General features: G+C 35.5%; 1 protein-coding gene across 4 annotated transcripts in view; it reads right to left on the bottom strand.

Moving 5' to 3' along the window:
* The window catches only part of sobpa (sine oculis binding protein homolog (Drosophila) a), a 67,762-nt gene that overhangs the window by 32,600 nt on the left and 18,910 nt on the right, over positions 1 to 16,252 (bottom strand). For all 4 annotated transcript variants that reach the window (XM_055005913.1, XM_055005914.1, XM_055005915.1 and 1 more), the window contains exons 2-3: positions 4,468 to 4,588; positions 2,798 to 3,016 (exon numbers count right to left, since the gene is read on the bottom strand). In XM_055005913.1, coding sequence (XP_054861888.1) covers positions 2,798 to 3,016; positions 4,468 to 4,588 — 340 coding nt within the window. The remainder of the gene's footprint in view (positions 1 to 2,797; positions 3,017 to 4,467; positions 4,589 to 16,252) is intronic.

The raw sequence follows: 16,252 nt of genomic DNA on the forward strand, positions 1-16,252 counted from the left end.
AAACTGCCGGAATTGCGTTGTCAGAAACGTTTCAGGTGTTTTGAGTCATTCTGCGCTGGAGATGCATTAATTTTTAATCAGATTAATCATGATGATGGATTAACGGCCCTAAAAATGAAAGTATTAAAGAAGAAAATACAACAGATTAAAGTCACTAACAGTGGTTGTTGCAGTAGTGTTTGCTATGTTTGCATGTTTAACGGGCTTTTTGGCTGCAGGGCTGTGGCATTAAAGGTGGACTGCAGCAAGTTTTCAGTCAGGATATTTTTCGGTTGATAGGTGCGAGCGTCCGTCTCAGAAAATGCGGCTTTGACTCGTGTAGGAGGGCAGGAATGAGTTCAGCTTACAAAGTCAAGAGAAAGTATTCTGAACTATAAATTCATAAGACAAAAAGAGAACACTCAAATCTCATCTGTCTCTGAAGATTTGTGTTTAGCTTTGACACATTTCTGAGTGCATCTGCAGCTGACCCCCTTCTGCCCCCCCATCCAGCCCGTTGTTTAACCTCCATTTAAATGTGCTGTATGCAGCTGCAGTGTTGCTGTGCGGTCAGTGTGGGCAACAAATTATTTTAACAGCCCCTCGGCGACGGTGAAATGCCTCTTCTGTGGTAAACTGTGACTGCTGATGATGAGCTGCGGGCTTTTAGTGCCGTTGCTGTTGAAATGAGAGAGATCCTCCGAGATTCCCTCCAGTATCTCCCAATTATCACATTATGACTGTACGCGGGTGTGAGGGCGAAAAAACTCAGGCCCATTAGTCTTTCACCTCCGTTCACCTCCTTATCGCACGCCGGCCAGGCTTTTCACCTCTTGCAGAGCTTAATGGATCTACAGGGCCATCAGATTTTAAGTAAAGACTAACTCACAATTAAGGGAATAACTCCCCGGGGCCCTAAAGACAGCACGGTGGACCCAACATGCATATTTTATGTCTTTCCTTCCCCTCTGTTCGGTCTCATTCCCATAGTCTGCAAAACAAGAAATAGCTTAATTCTAAGCTGACTGGATGGGTGGATCGGGGTATAAAAAAAGCATGCACCACAGCATAATAAACAGGATGGAAGACCAACATGTGATATGAAATCTCAACACCTTTCACAATATCTCAGCATTTTCATACAAAGAGACATCTTGAGGTGGAGCTGTTTTTTGCCTTCCTATAACAAGCATCATCTCCAAACACTCACATCTGCATGAGGGGGGAATAACAGGGCAGTAATTATCCAGCCTCCATACTAAATGCCACCATCGTTCGCCGTACCTGCACCTCAAAAGGTCCTTTGTCGGTTTTTGTGGGGGCACATGAATAATTCATTGTGGGGGTGAGGGGAAACGAGCTGAAGGAGGCGTCGGCCGGTTGGTTAGTCGGCGCTGGGCTTTAAGTGGGACCACACCATCTGTTTCCCCGCCTAGGCAGGGCCAGCGGGGACTCCTCTTGGGCGATGCCAGGCGGCTCGCTCCCTCCGCCGGGGCGTCCCAGCCTCCTGTCCACAGCAGACGCAAGGGATAATGAAGCCCTCTGTCTGGCCGAGGAGAGCGGACGTTTCCTCAGAGGGCTGACGGGGTAATATTGACACTTGGGCAGGTGGAGATAAACAAGGTGTACAGCAGGTAGCTGGCTCATTAGTGGCCTGTCCCTGCCTCACACAGCAGCTCTCTGGCTCAAACTTTTAATGCTGCATAAACATTCAGTTTTCATGCTGAAGAATCAGCAAGTAGGTTTGTAGCTTCAATGCAAAGTGACCTGTTTGGAGAACAGCTGTGGAGGGAATCTGACATTTCTTCTTTCTGACTGGAGAAATTAATGTGTTGGTGTGTGTGTTGGTGTGTGTTTGGGTGAATACATCAGCAATCAGCACTGGGCTCAAAGTGACCTTGATCTTTTAGGGAAATTTAAAATGTAACCTTGTTGGTAAGATAAAAGCCCAAACCAGGTGGAACTGCATATACCAGCTCTGAGGATTGAGCACATTGTGATACTGTGTATTGTTTTTTTTCTGGCAGTCATCATGATTAACCCTCCTGTTGTCTTCATTTATGGGCACCAAAAAAATTGTTTCCTTGTCTGAAAAAAATCCAAAAATTCTGCAAAAAAATTCCCCAAATTTCGGAAAATTTGCAAAACCTTCAGGAATAAAATTCCAATAATTCATTAAAAATTTCCCAAAAAAAATCCCCCAAATTTGCCAAGAAAATTCTTGTAAATAGTTTCAAAAAATGACAAAAAATCCTCCAAAGAAATCCTAAAAATATCTAAAGTGATTACATATATATCAGTAAAACTTCTAATGTTTTCAATAATTCCTTAAAAGTTTCCTTTAAAAGTTTTATTTTCAAAAAATCCCCCAAATTTGGCGAGAAAATTCTTGTAAATATTTTCAAAAAAATTGTAAAAATCTTCCAAAAGATCCTAAAAATATCTAAAGTGATTACATATATATCAGTAAAACTTCTAATATTTTCTTTAAGAACATCCAGAAAAAAATCAACCAAAATCCAGTGAAATTCGCTGGATTTTGGTTGATTTTTTTGTGAATGTTCTTAAAAAAACTTTTTTTTTTTTACATTTCTTTTTTTTTTCCTTTAAAAGTTTTCTGAAAAGAAAATCCCCCAAATTTGGCAAGAAATTTGTTGCAAATATTTTCAAAAAGTGAGTAAAAATCTTTCAAAAAAACGTTTTGAAAAAAAGTGTTTTCTCTGACAAAAAAAAAAAAAAAAGGATATGTATAAGCCTAAACTACTTTTCAATTAATCTCCTGCACTAATCTCTCCAAAAAGGCATGAGTGCTGTGTACCTGCAGGGGGCTTGATGAGCGGCGGGGGGATCATGGGGACCATGATGGGCAGGTTGCCATGCTCCTTGGTGCTGGGCGTGGAGGTGGACGGCGTGGTGGTGGTGGTGGAGGGCTCTGCGACTCCGTTCCTGGATCCTGGCAGCGACTGCGAGCTGTTGGCTCGGTCGGGAGAGCCTTCGCTGTTCTCTGCTGAAGCTGGGATTTTTGGCAACGAGTTTTCTAGACGGGGAAAAACAAAGCAAAATAACGTGTTTACTGCCCAACTGATGAGCAGCACACTCTGAAAATCCTGCCACTATGTGAGATACGAACATCCCTAAAAAATGCATTCAATACTTAACCCTCGTATCGTCCTGCAGGTCAAATTGACCCGTTTTAAAGATTGAAAATGTGGAAAATATACATATTTTCACAGTGAAACTTCTGATGTCCACATTTTCAACATTTTTGGGAAATCTTTGAACATTTTTTGGTAGAAAAAAAGAAATGTTAAAAATGTTTCTTAAGATTGTAAGATCTTTACTCATTTTTTGAAAATATTTACAAGAATTTTCTTGCCAAATTTGGGGGATTTTTAAAAAAAATAAATCTTTTAAGGGAAACTTTTAAGGAATTATTGGAATTTTCTTCCTGAAGGTTTTGCAAATTTTCCGAAATTTGGGGAATTTTTTCTCTGAATTTTTGGATTTTTTTCAGACAAGGAAACAATATTTTTGGTGCCCGTAAATGAACACAGCAGGAGGGTTAAGAAGCACAAATGAGAAAACATGGATATGTTTATGTTGAATCCCCTAAAATTCACTTCAAAATTTAGGCATCGTCCATAACATCTAAATCCATTTAAGCTGCACCAATCACTACTTTTACAAGTTTTTATTAGTAAACAACCAAACAACTATATGTGAAAGATTTGCTTGTCTTAACAATCCCACAGAAAACAATCAACCGACTGCAGTTCCTCACAGCTTCGTCTCCTTTAGCTTCTTCCAGCTCTTTGTTTTGGTTGTTCAGATGCAGCTTTAATGCATCAGCTGAGTATCATTGCTGTTGCTAGAAATGTTCTGGCTGCAGAAAGCAGCAGTTTTTTTTTTTTTTGAAAAAAACCTCTAATAGATTCACTGTACATGTCCTAGACCAGGGGTGCCCAACATGCGGCCCGCGGGCCAAAAGTGGTCCTCCAGAGGGTCCAACACGGCCCTCAAACTGTAAAAATTACAGAGAAGACATTAACTGCAGATTGTAAATTAGTAAAACTATAAATTTAAAATCATTTCTAGATCATGACAAGTTGTTTTGATCATGAAGTAAAATACTAGATTGTTCTTTTGTCGTTTTGTGTCTCATTTTTGTAATATTTTGTCTTGTTTCTATTGTTTTTTTCTTTTTTTGTCTGACTGTTGTCGTTTGTCTCTTTTGTGTTGTTTTGTTTCTCGTTTTTGTCATTTTGTGTCTCCTTTTTGTCTCGTTTGTGTTTTTTGTCCCATTTTTGTCATTTTGTGCTTTGCTTTATTCATTGCTTTGTGTGTCATTTTTGTCGTTTTGTGCTTTTTTGTCTCGCTTGTGTTGTCTGTCTAATTTTTTTTGTCATTTTGCTTCTCACTTTTGTATTTTTTGTCTCATTTTTGCTGTTTTTGTAAAGTTTAGTGCTGCAGATGATTAGATTTCTGTACCTTTGAGGACAGAGATGTGCTGTGGCATCTCCCCAATCTCCAGGTTGTCAGAGTCTCTCAGCTCCACCTTGTCGTAGCCGTACCAGCCCAGCAACTCATTCATGGTGTTCTCTGCAAAGCTCTGCAACACAAACGAAAGGAAGAGGAGGCTCACGACAAAGATCTACAAACAGGAATCAGTCAGGATGAAAAAAAAACCCAAAAAACAGTGTAATCTGCTTTAATGTAGACCAGGGGTGACAAACATGCGGCCCATGGGCCAAAAGCAACCCTCAAAGTGTAAAAATTACAGAGAAGACATTAACTGTAGATTGTAAATTAGTAAAACTATAAATTTAAAATCATTTCTAGACCATGACAAGTTGATTTGATCATGAAGTAAAATACTAGATTGCTCGTTGTTCTTTTGTCATTTTGTGTCTCATTTTTGAAATATTTTCTCTTGTTTTTGTTGGGTTTTGTCTTGTTTTGTCTCATTTTTGTCGTTTGTTTCATGTTTTTGTCGTTTTGTGTTTCCTTTTAGTCTCCCTTGAGATTTTAGTCTCATTTTTGTCATTTTATGTTTTGCTTTATTCGTTGTTTTGTGTATTGTTTTTGTCATTTTATTTCATGCTTGTGTCATTTTTTGTCTCGCTTGTGTCAGTTGTGTAATTTTTCTGTCTCGTTTGTCCATTTTTTTGTTGCTTTTTAACTTATTTATCTAATTTTTTGGCTCTTTTTTGTTTCATGTCGTTTATCTAATTTTTTGTCATTTTGTTTCTCGCTTTTTTATTTTGTGTCTCATTTTTGCAATATTTTGTGTTGTTTTTGTGTTTTTTTGTCTTTTTTTAAAAGTAAAATACCACATCATTCAGTTCTAGGTACCTGTGACTAAATGTTGTGTTCCTTTGTAGACACTCTGTGATCTGGAAGTTGTAATGTGTAAATGATAAACTGAGGCTGAATGTTGATGAAACTGAATTTATTTTGCTTAACAAATTTCTGTTTGTTCATGATGTTTTGTAAAAAGGTAATTCCTTAAATGTGAACATTTTCAAAATGTACTTTATTGCACTAAAACAAAGTAAAAATTTGGAATTGTGGTTATTTATAGGTTATTATTCTGTGATTTTACTGGTCTGGTCCACTGGAGATCAAATTGGGCTGAATGTGGAACCTGGACTAAGATGAGTTTGACAGCCCTGATGTAGACATCAACCCTCGTGTCATCCTGCAGGTCAAACTGACCCACTTTAAAGTTAGAAAATTTGAAAAAAAACAAACAAACATATTTTCACAGTAAAAATTTCCACATTTTTGGGAAATTTTTGAAAAATCTTTTTGGTAGAAAAAAATGTTAAAAAAATGTTTCTTTAAGAACAGTCACCAAAAAAATTAACCAAAATCCAGCGAATTTTGCTGGATTTTGGTTAATTTTTTTCTGGATGTTCTTAAAGAAAATATTGGAAGTTTTACTGATATATATGTAATCACTTTAGATATTTTTAGGATTTCTTTGGAGGATTTTTAGTCATTTTTTGAAAATATTTACAAGAATTTTCTTGGCAAATTTGGGGGATTTTTTAAGGGAAATTTTTAGGGAATTATTGCAATTTTATTCCTGAAGGTTTTGCAAATTTTCAGAAATTTGGTTAATTTTTTTGCTGAATTTTTGGATTTTTTTCAGACGAGGAAACAATATTTTTTAGTGCCCGTACATGAAGACAACAGGAGGATTAACCCTCGTGTCGTCCTGGGGGTCAAAATTGATCCGTTTTAAAGTTTGAAAATGTGGGACAAAAATATTTTCACAGTGAAACTTCTGATGTCCACATTTTCAACATTTTTGGGAAATTTTTGAACATTTTTTGGTGGAAAAAAAGAAATGTTAAAAAAATGTTTTTTTTTAAAGAACATTTATTTTGTGAATGATCTTAAAGAAAATATTAGAAGTTTTACTGATATATATATGTAGTCACTTTAGATATTTTTAACATTTCTTTGGAGGATTTTTACAATTTTTTTGAAAATATTTACGAGAATTTGCTGGCCAAATTTATTTTTTTTTTTGAAAACTTTAAAGGGAAATTTTTAAGGAATTATTGAAATTTTCTTCCTGAAGGTTTTTTTTTGCAGAATTTTTGGATTTCTTTCAGACAAGGAAACAATATTTTTTGGTGCCCGTAAATGAAGACAACAGGAGGGTTAATACACAGAGCGCTGCAGCACACAGTTAGAATAAAAACAGGCAGTGATGTAGTAAAAGTCAAACAGTAGCTAGTTAAAGGTGAGTAACTTTTGAAGCAAAATCCCATGAAATATTAATGTTACCCAAGGCAATATGGTAAAATGTGGAGCAGAATGAAGATAAATGAGCTTTGAGGTCACTTGTTATAAAAGCAAATGCAACAATCTGGTATTTTGTTGCATTTGCTGCACCTCGCGTGAGACCTTCACTAGCGCTTTAGATTTGTCCACAATAACACATTTCTTCAACTAATTAGGCAAAGAAACTATGATCCCATTCAATATTGAAAGCTGTGTTCAGAGAAATCCACAACATAGTTTTTTCCCTCCAGGTCTTCTTCATAAATGCAGGTCAACCTAATTGGGGCAAACTCCTGTCCAAACGCTGCGGCGAGCATCCAGCTGAACTAATGGCCCCTATCACGGCACAATAAAAGAGGAGGATCTTATCAGAGTGTAATAAAGAGAATGGGAACCCTATCACAGCACACTAACCTGCACAGAAAATGGATCAAATTACAGTAGAGCAGTAACCGCAGCGCAGTAGAGACAGTAGCAGCAGAGATAAGGCGTCCATGCATGGAGCTCTGATGCTGAGGTTTCAGTCTTTCCTACAGATTGGTTGGAAATGTTTTCTCTGCATCACTGACATAAGACAGGATCTGCTCAGGAAACCAGCAACACAGAAGATTAGCCATACTTTTGTGAACTATAATATAATATACGGTTGGAACTTCTGATATAGGGGTGTCCAACATGCGGTCTGTGGACCAAAGCGACCCTCCAGAGGGTCCAATCCGGCCCTCAAAGTGTAAAAATTCCAGAGAAGGCATGAACTGCAGATTGTAAATTAGTGAAACTATAAATTTAAAATAATTTCTAGACCATGACAAGTTGTTTTGATCATAAAGTAAAATACTAGATTGTTCTATTGTCATTTTGTGTCTCATTTTTGTAATATTTGTCTTGTTTGTGTTGTTTTGTGTCTTTTTTGTCTTTTGTCTCATGTTTTTGTCATTTTTTTCTCGCTTTTGCCATTTTTTGTCTAATTTTTGTCGTTTGTCCCTTTTTTTGTTGTTTTCTAACTTTTTTGTATAATATGTTGTCTCTTTTTTGTTTTGTTTCGTGTCGTTTGTCTATTTTTTTTGTCATTCTGTGTCTCATTTTTGTAATATTTTGTCTTGGTTTTTGTTGTTTTTGTCTTTTTTTGCCATTTGTTTCTTTTTTTGTCATTTTGTTTCTCATTTTGGTCATTTTGTTTTTCCTTTTTGTCTCACTTGTGTTGTTTCTACATTTTTGTCACTTTCTAACATTTTTTGTCTTATTTTTTGTCTATTTTTTGTTTCGTTTTTTGTTTTTGTTTTTTGTCTGACTTTTGTCGTTTTCTTATCTTTTTGTGTTTCTTTTTTGCTTGTGTTTTTTGTCTTATTTTTGTCATTTTGTGTTTTTTTTGACTCACTTGTGTTGTCTACTTTTTTGTTGCTTTGTTTCCTGCTTTTGTAATTCTTCATCTTGTGTCATTTGTGTAACTTTTTTGTCTTTTTTTAAATTTGTTTCGTGTCGTTTGTCTCATTTTTTGTCGTTTTGTGTCTCATTTTTGTCATTTTGCGTCTGATTTATGTAATATTTTGTCTTGTTTTTGTTGGGGGGCTTTTTGTCTTGTTTTTGTCTTGTTTTTGTCTGACTTTTGTCATTTTGACCATAAAGTAAAATACCACATCATTCAGTTCCAGGTACCTGTGACTAAATGTTGTGTTCCTTTGTGGACACTCTGTGGTCTGGAAGTTGTAATGTGGAAATGACAAACTGAGGCTGAATGTTGGTGAAATTGAATTTATTTTTCTGAAGAAATTTCAGGTTTGTTTGTTTGTTTTACTGAGATCACCTATTAGCTTTTGCAAGGCAGCAGCTATTCTTCCTGGGGTCTGGTTCACAATGTTTTGTAAAAACGTAATTCCTTCAATGTGAATATTTTCAGAATGTACTTTTTTGCACTAAAACAAAGGAAAACTTTGGAGTTGTGGTTACTTATAGGTTATCATGCTGTGATTTTACTGGTCCGGATCACTTGAGATCAAACTGGGCTGAATGTGGAACCTGAACTAAATGAGTTTGACACTTCTGATCTAATACCTCATTTTGCTGCATTTATTTTATGATACAAGCTTCATGCTCAATTAGTTTGTTCTCTTTTGCTTACTATTTTGTGCCTTTAACTTTTTAAAAACCATCCTATCCCACATTAAATGAAATAATTACTCATTCCATATATTTTAGAGCTGCAAAAATTCATTAAACTAAAATATTCTCAATTTGATTTTAAACACATTTACATAAAAGTCAGTCTGGCATATTTAGTATCTTTAGAAACTTTGGGATCTCTACTGGAATTTGAAACACATTTCTGTGAATTTGAACCGTTTTGGCTGCACAGCTTGAACCTGTAATACATGTTAAAGGACACATTCTAGGTTTCTGCTCAGAGATAGTCGAAAATAGCAACACCAGATTATTTTTTTACTACGATCAAACCATAAAATCATGAGGTTTTACTTTGTTGTTGCGGTTTATGTACCAAATAGTTTCTTGGCCACCGATCTAATGATCAAATGTTCGACATTGTAGAAAAAGCTGCTTCTTCCTGCTGAGATGTCTTCGCTTCACTAAAAGGCTGCTGCCAGGAGATGCACACTGACTGGAAACAGGGACAACAGCTACCCTGACTCTCTCCATATCAACAAAATGAGCCTGGCAGCACCTATAAAGCTCACCAATAAGAACAGCATCACTGTTGAAGCACAAAGTCAGTCGGTTTTGGGTTGACAGGGGTTTCTAGGACTACTGCTTGGCTGGATCCTGTGCTGGGCAACATACTTCTTTCTTTCTGGCACATTAAAAAAAATTTGCCTTGCTGTAGCAATTAGTGAGCTTTATTAGAAATTAGTTGGTGGGTGGGCTGCACAGTGGTGTAGTGGTTAGCACTTTCACCTTGCAGCGAGAAGGTCCCTGGTTCGCGTCCCGGCTTTCCCGGGATCTTTCTGCATGGAGTTTGCATGTTCTCCCTGTGCATGCGTGGGTTTTCTCCGGGTACTCCGGCTTCCTCCCACAGTCTAAAAATATGCTGAGGTTAATTGATCATTCTAAATTGCCCGTAGGTGTGAATGTGAGAGTGATTGTTTGTCTCTGTATGTAGCCCTGTGGCAGACTGGTGACCTGTCTAGGGTGTCCCCTGCCTTCACCTGAGTCAGCTGGGATAGACTCCAGCCCCCCCATGACCCTAGTGAGGATTAAGCGGTGTATAGATAATGGATGGATGGATGGATGGATAATTGGTGGGTGGATTTTGTTATTTCCTTAACACTCATGTCGTCCTGCAGGTCAAATTGACCCGTTTTAAAGTCTGAAAATGTGGAAAAAATACATATTTTCACAGTGAAAACTTCTACATTTTCAACATTTTTGGTAAATTTTTGAACTTTTTTTGTGGAAAAAGGGAAATGTTAAAAAAAATGTTTCTTTAAGAACATTCGGGAAAAAAACAACCAAAATTCAGTGAAATTCGCTGGACTTTGGTTGATTTTTTCCCAAATGTTCTTAAAGAAAATATTAGAACTTTTACTGATATATATGAAATCCCTTTAGATATTTCTAGGATTTTTTGGAAGATTTTTCTTCATTTTTTGCAAATATTTACGTTTTCTTTTTAAAATTTTTATTTCTTGTCAAATTTGGATTTAAAAAAAAAAAAAAAACTTCTAAGGGAAACTTTGAAGAAATTTTCTTCCTGAAGATTTTGTAAATTTTTATAAATATGGGGAATTTTTTTGCTGAATGTTTGGATTTTTTTCAGACAAAGGAACAATGTTTTTTGGTGCCATAAATGAGGACAACAGGAGGGTTAATGCTTACCTAAGCTAATCCTCTGTGGGCTTTAGCTTCATATCTATACAAACATAAATGGAACATCAACGTTCTCATCAGTTCTTGTGAAGACAGAGAAGAACCATACTTATAAAATGTCAAACTATTCCTGTAAGAGTTTTTTTTTTTTAAATACTGAAATGCTAAATATAAATGTAGCTCCACTCCACGGCTAAAAACAATAGTGAATGTGAATAATTAAGAATAAACCAACAGTCATTTCACATCACTCAGCGGTTAATCACAGTTCACAGTTATAGTCCATCTCTAGACGCTGAATAATCCCTGAAAAGCTCATCTGTGTGTTTCACAGTTTCATAATCTTAAAGTTTTGTTACTTAATAAAAAGCTGCCTTCCTGACTTAAAATGGCTTCGATGTTCCTGGGTCAATATTTTTATTAAAAGTAGAAAAAAACTTTTGTTTTTTATGTTCATTATGACCATATCTTTACAAATTCCATAATTATTTATTATGGAAACAATCACTTATTAATAAAAATGACTGGATATCACTAAAATGTCAACTATATTACATAAAGTCCCACAATTTTATATTGACCCGTCCAGAATGACTTAAAACTGACAAAAACTATGGAAAATTAATCCGAAATGACATAAAATTTGTCCTAAATGACTTGAAAATTATCCCAAAGACACAAAAATGGTCCAAAATTACTCAAAAAAGTTTCAGAATGACTTGAAAATGATCCATAATTATGGAAAATTTGTCCTAAATGACTTGAAAATTATCCCAAATACACAAAAATTATCCAAGCTGACATAAAACCTGTTGAAATTGACAAGAAAATTGTCCAAAATGACTCAAAACTTGTCCGGATCAATATATAACAGAGGGACTTTTGAAGTCCATGGGGTATATCTTGGACACATTTTATTAAAAGTAAAAATCTAATGTTTTTTTATGTTCTTTATGATCATGTGGTTACAAATTCCATAATTATTTATTATGGAAACAATCACTTATTAATAGAAAATGACTGAATATCACTAAAATGTTAACTAAATAACCGTCCAAATTTCATAACAACCATCTTCTAATTAGCTAAACAATAATAAAATGAGCTGATTCAGAAATAGTTTGGATTGTGTTCTTTTTATTAAGTTGAGATAATCATGACAGATATTTCTTTTTTGGCAATATATCAAATTTTATATGGAAAATATCAAACTGTATCTGTGTCAGAGAAATCACTTTCCACTAAGTTATCCATTACAAAAACACCTCTAAAGGAAGTGTGTTAATTCCAGATCACATGACCTGCTCCACATGATGTCATTTCCTCCTGAAGAAAAGACTGGCCAGACTCCAAGGCTTTCTGAGTTATTTAATATAAAGTAGTCAACAGGTTTACTACGATATCTTTATAAATAACTTTCAATTTCAATTTTACTCAATTGTATATATAATATTTAGAAGAATCTTTCTATAAAATGCCATGTGGTGCTTGGTTTTAGGCGGTCATGTTGATTTTAGGCCTGAAAGCAGCAAAAATGTCAACTAGGATACAAAAAGTCCCACAATTAAATATTGAGCCATCTATACCATTGCTGCCCCTCTTCTGCTTACTGCTTGCATCACTCATGATGTGTCTTCCAGCATGTAAAGAACATGTCATGGACATGTTAACAAGGTTAAAAATCTGATTCTCACTGGGGGGAAACTTAAAAGGAAACATCACGGTCCAGTAAACAATATATTCCACGTCTTGTGACAGAGTGCCACTCGAGCTGCTCGGAGCAAAGCAGTAAAGTCTCGACAATCTCCAGCAGCAGCTATACAGTGTTCTGCAGACATGAGTGCAGCTATGAAGATATGATTTATGAAACTCCACGCAGGTGAAACACTAAAGTATTTCCTCCATAACAGCCTCTCACAACACAGTCAATAAACACCGTAGTCAAAGCACAGCCATAACCCTGCTAATGCACACAGCCCATTATCACCATGCACCTCTCAGCTGGAACGTTCCCAGAAGCATCAGCTCGCTGAACCATGAGCTATGGTAAATGGTTCCGCTATCATCTGAGTCCAAAACATAGATGAAAATGTTCTGACTGAGGATGAATCAGCTGTAATTATTTGGTCTGTGGTGAAATATTAGTCACAGGTCACTGAGCTGGCAGCTTAGAGCAGGAATGTCAGTAAAATCACAGCATAATAACTGATAAACAACCACAATTTCACATTTTTACTTTGTTTTAGTGCAAAAAAGTACATTCTGAAAATGTTCACAATTAAGGAATTATCTTTTTACAAAATATTATGAACAACCTGCGATTTCTTCAGAAAAATAAGTTCACTTTCAACAGCATTCAGCCTCAGTTTATCATTTCCACATTACAACTTCCAGAGTGTCTACAAAGGAACACAACATTTAGTCACAGGTACCTAGAACTGAATGATAAAGTGTTTTACTTTTAAAAAAGACAAAAAAACAACAAAAACAAGACAAAATATTCCCAAAATGAGATACAAACGACAAAAGCGAGAAACGAAATGACAAAAAATGAGACAAAAGACATGGAACAAAACAAAAAAGTGACAAAAACTTTGAAAAAAGTTACAAAGTGACAAAAAATGGACAAATGAGACAAAAAATGGCAAACACATGAAACAAAACGACAAAAACGATACACAAAACAACGAATAAAGCAAAACAAAATGACAAAAAAGAGGCAAAAAAACACAAGTGAGAAAAAGGAAACACAAAACGACAAAAACGAGAAACAATGACAAAAATGTAAGACAAACGATAAAAGTCAGACAAAAAAGACAAAAACAACAAAAACAAGACAAAATATTACAAAAATGAGAAACAAATTGACCAAAAATTAGACAAATGATATGAAACAAAACAAAAAAGTGACATGAAATTAGACAAAACAGTAAGAAAATGACGAAAAGGAACAAAACGACAAAAAACTGGGACAAACAAGAAAAGTCAGACAAGAATAACAACAAAAAAACAAAAACAAGACAAAATATTACAAAAATGAGACACAAATGACAAAAGCGAGAAACAAAATGACAAAAAATGAGACAAATGACACGAAACAAAACAAAAAAGTGACAAAAAGTTTGACAAAAAAGCTACAAAGCAGCAAATGAGACAAAAAATGACAAAACAGTGAAACAAAATGACAAAATCGATACACAAAACAAGGAATAAAGCAAAACACAAAATGACAAGATTGAGGCAAAAAACACAAGCGAGACAAAAAGGAAACACAAAACGACAAAACGAGAAACTAAATGACAAAAATGTGAGACAAATGATAAAAGTCAGACCAAAAAAGGCAAAAAACAACATAAACGAGACAAAATATTACAAAAATGAGAAACAAAATAGCAAAAAATGAGAGAAACGACATGAAACAAAACAAAAAAGAAACATTAAATTAGACAGAAAAAAACGCAAGCGAGACAAAAAGCAAACACAAAATGACAAAAACATGAGACAAACAACTAAAGCCAGATTAAAAAAAAGACCAAAAAAACAACAAAACAAGACAAAATATTACAAAAATGAGACACAAAATGACAAAAGAACAATGAACAATCTAGTATTTTACTTTATGATCAAAAAAACTTGTCATGGTCTATAAATTATTGTATAGTTTTACAAATTTCTAATTTACAGTTAATGTCTTCTCTGGAATTTTTAGACTCTGAGGGCTGGATTGGATCCTCTGGAGGACCGCTTTTAGCCCACGGGCCGCATGTTGGACACCCCTGGCTGATAGGGAACCCCGACACTCTGAAGGGACTTTTCCAAATGTGGCCGACATTGTTTCAATTTTCTCCTCACACTAAATTAAATCTGGACCAACCAGGTATGGATCATAGTCAGTTCAGACAGAACAGTAGCTTGTAAAGTCAGACTACAGGTTTGCAAGGACAAAGTGAACTTACTGAGCAGCACATCGCTCCAGTTCAAACAGACAGGACCTGAGTCGCTTCATTATTTTATAGTCAGTCCCACTTTGCTCTGTCCATTATCTCATCATGGCAGCAGCCGTCACTCATCAGTCACTTCATCAAGCTGTTAAATGTCAATTACAAACAGCTCCTGTCGATATGTCAGAGCCAGAGTGATTCAGAAGTGGTTCAGAGCCTCCCAGCACATCTGATCCCATCTATACTTCACCTTTTATTATGTGCATCTGTTGTCTGAGACAGAAACAGACACACAGAGACAAACTATCAGGTGGAACGCTCTCTTCTTTAACCCTCCTGTTGTCCTCAATTATGGGCACTAAAAAATATTGTTTCCTTGTCTGAAAAAAATCCAAAAATTCTGCAAAAAAATTCCCCAAATTTCTGAAAATTTACAAAACCTTTAGGAAGAAAATTCCAATAATTCCTTAAAAGTTTCCCTTTAAAAAAATATTTATTGTTCTTGTAAATATTTTCAAAAAATAAGTAAAAGTCTTCCAAAAAAAAATCCTAAAAAAATCTCAAGTGATTCCATATATATCAGTAAAACTGAATTTTGGTTTATTTTTTGATGTGAATGTTCTTAAGAAACATTTTTTTAAACATTTCTTTTTTCCACCAAAAAAATTTCAAAAATTTCCCAAAAATGTTGAAAATGTGGACATCAGAAGTTTCTCTGTGAAAATATATTTTTTCCACATTTTCAAACTTTAAAACTGGTCAACTTGACCCACAGGACGACATGAGGGTTAATTTTTGACACGTGTTTATACAAAGCAAAGCAACAAAATGACAGGAAGGTCTCTCAACTGCTTCTCAGAGGAAAGAGACAACAAGATGCACATTCCAATCCGATTTAAAGCTGCACTCCACGGAAGAACTACGTACTTGAACATCAATAGGCAGTAATGGTGCAGGACGATGAGGTATCGGCACATTGAGCACCGCAGGTTCACGTCTGTCAGCTGGGCCTGTGTGTGATGTTTCATAGCAACGAGATGAGAGAAAAACTGTGGTAAGTCCACATTTCTCAGGAGAGAGCGCTGGAGGCAGCTCTGAAGTGTCGATTCGTGTTGTCCTGTGAGTGGAAAAGTGACCGTATACCTGAAAACAGAATTTAATTTGAGCAAATAAAGTGAATCTACAAGGTCTCCGTGGGGGTGGGATGGTGCGTTTTCACAATAAAACGCCCTCTGCAGCTGTTATAATGGAAAGAAAGAGGTCGCTGCACTGGAAAAAATGCGCCTCTCAAAACAAGAAAAAACTTATTTCAAGGAACTTTTACCTTGAAATAAGTGAAAAAATCTGCCAGTAGAACAAGTGAAAAATGGCTTGGTAAGATTTCTTGAAATAAGATATGATATTTAGAATACTGAGATCTTAAAATTAGCTGGAAAAACTTATTTTAAGCTATATTTTACCAGGATTGTCAAGCTTAGGTGTCTTAAAATAAGCCTGACATGCTAAAAAAACAGCAGTTTTTCACTCAAAAATAGATTTTCACTTTCATGTAACCTCCTAATTTGAGATGTATTAACCCTCCTGTTGTCCTCATTTATGGGCACCAAAAAATATTGTTTCCTTGTCTGAAAAAATTCCAAAAATTCAGCACAAAAATTCCCCAAATTTCTGAAAATTTGCAAAACCTTCAGGAAGAAAATTCCAATAATTCCTTAAAA

Source organism: Amphiprion ocellaris, chromosome 20 (genome assembly GCF_022539595.1).
Source record: "Amphiprion ocellaris isolate individual 3 ecotype Okinawa chromosome 20, ASM2253959v1, whole genome shotgun sequence".
NCBI classification, from domain to species: Eukaryota; Metazoa; Chordata; class Actinopteri; family Pomacentridae; genus Amphiprion; species Amphiprion ocellaris.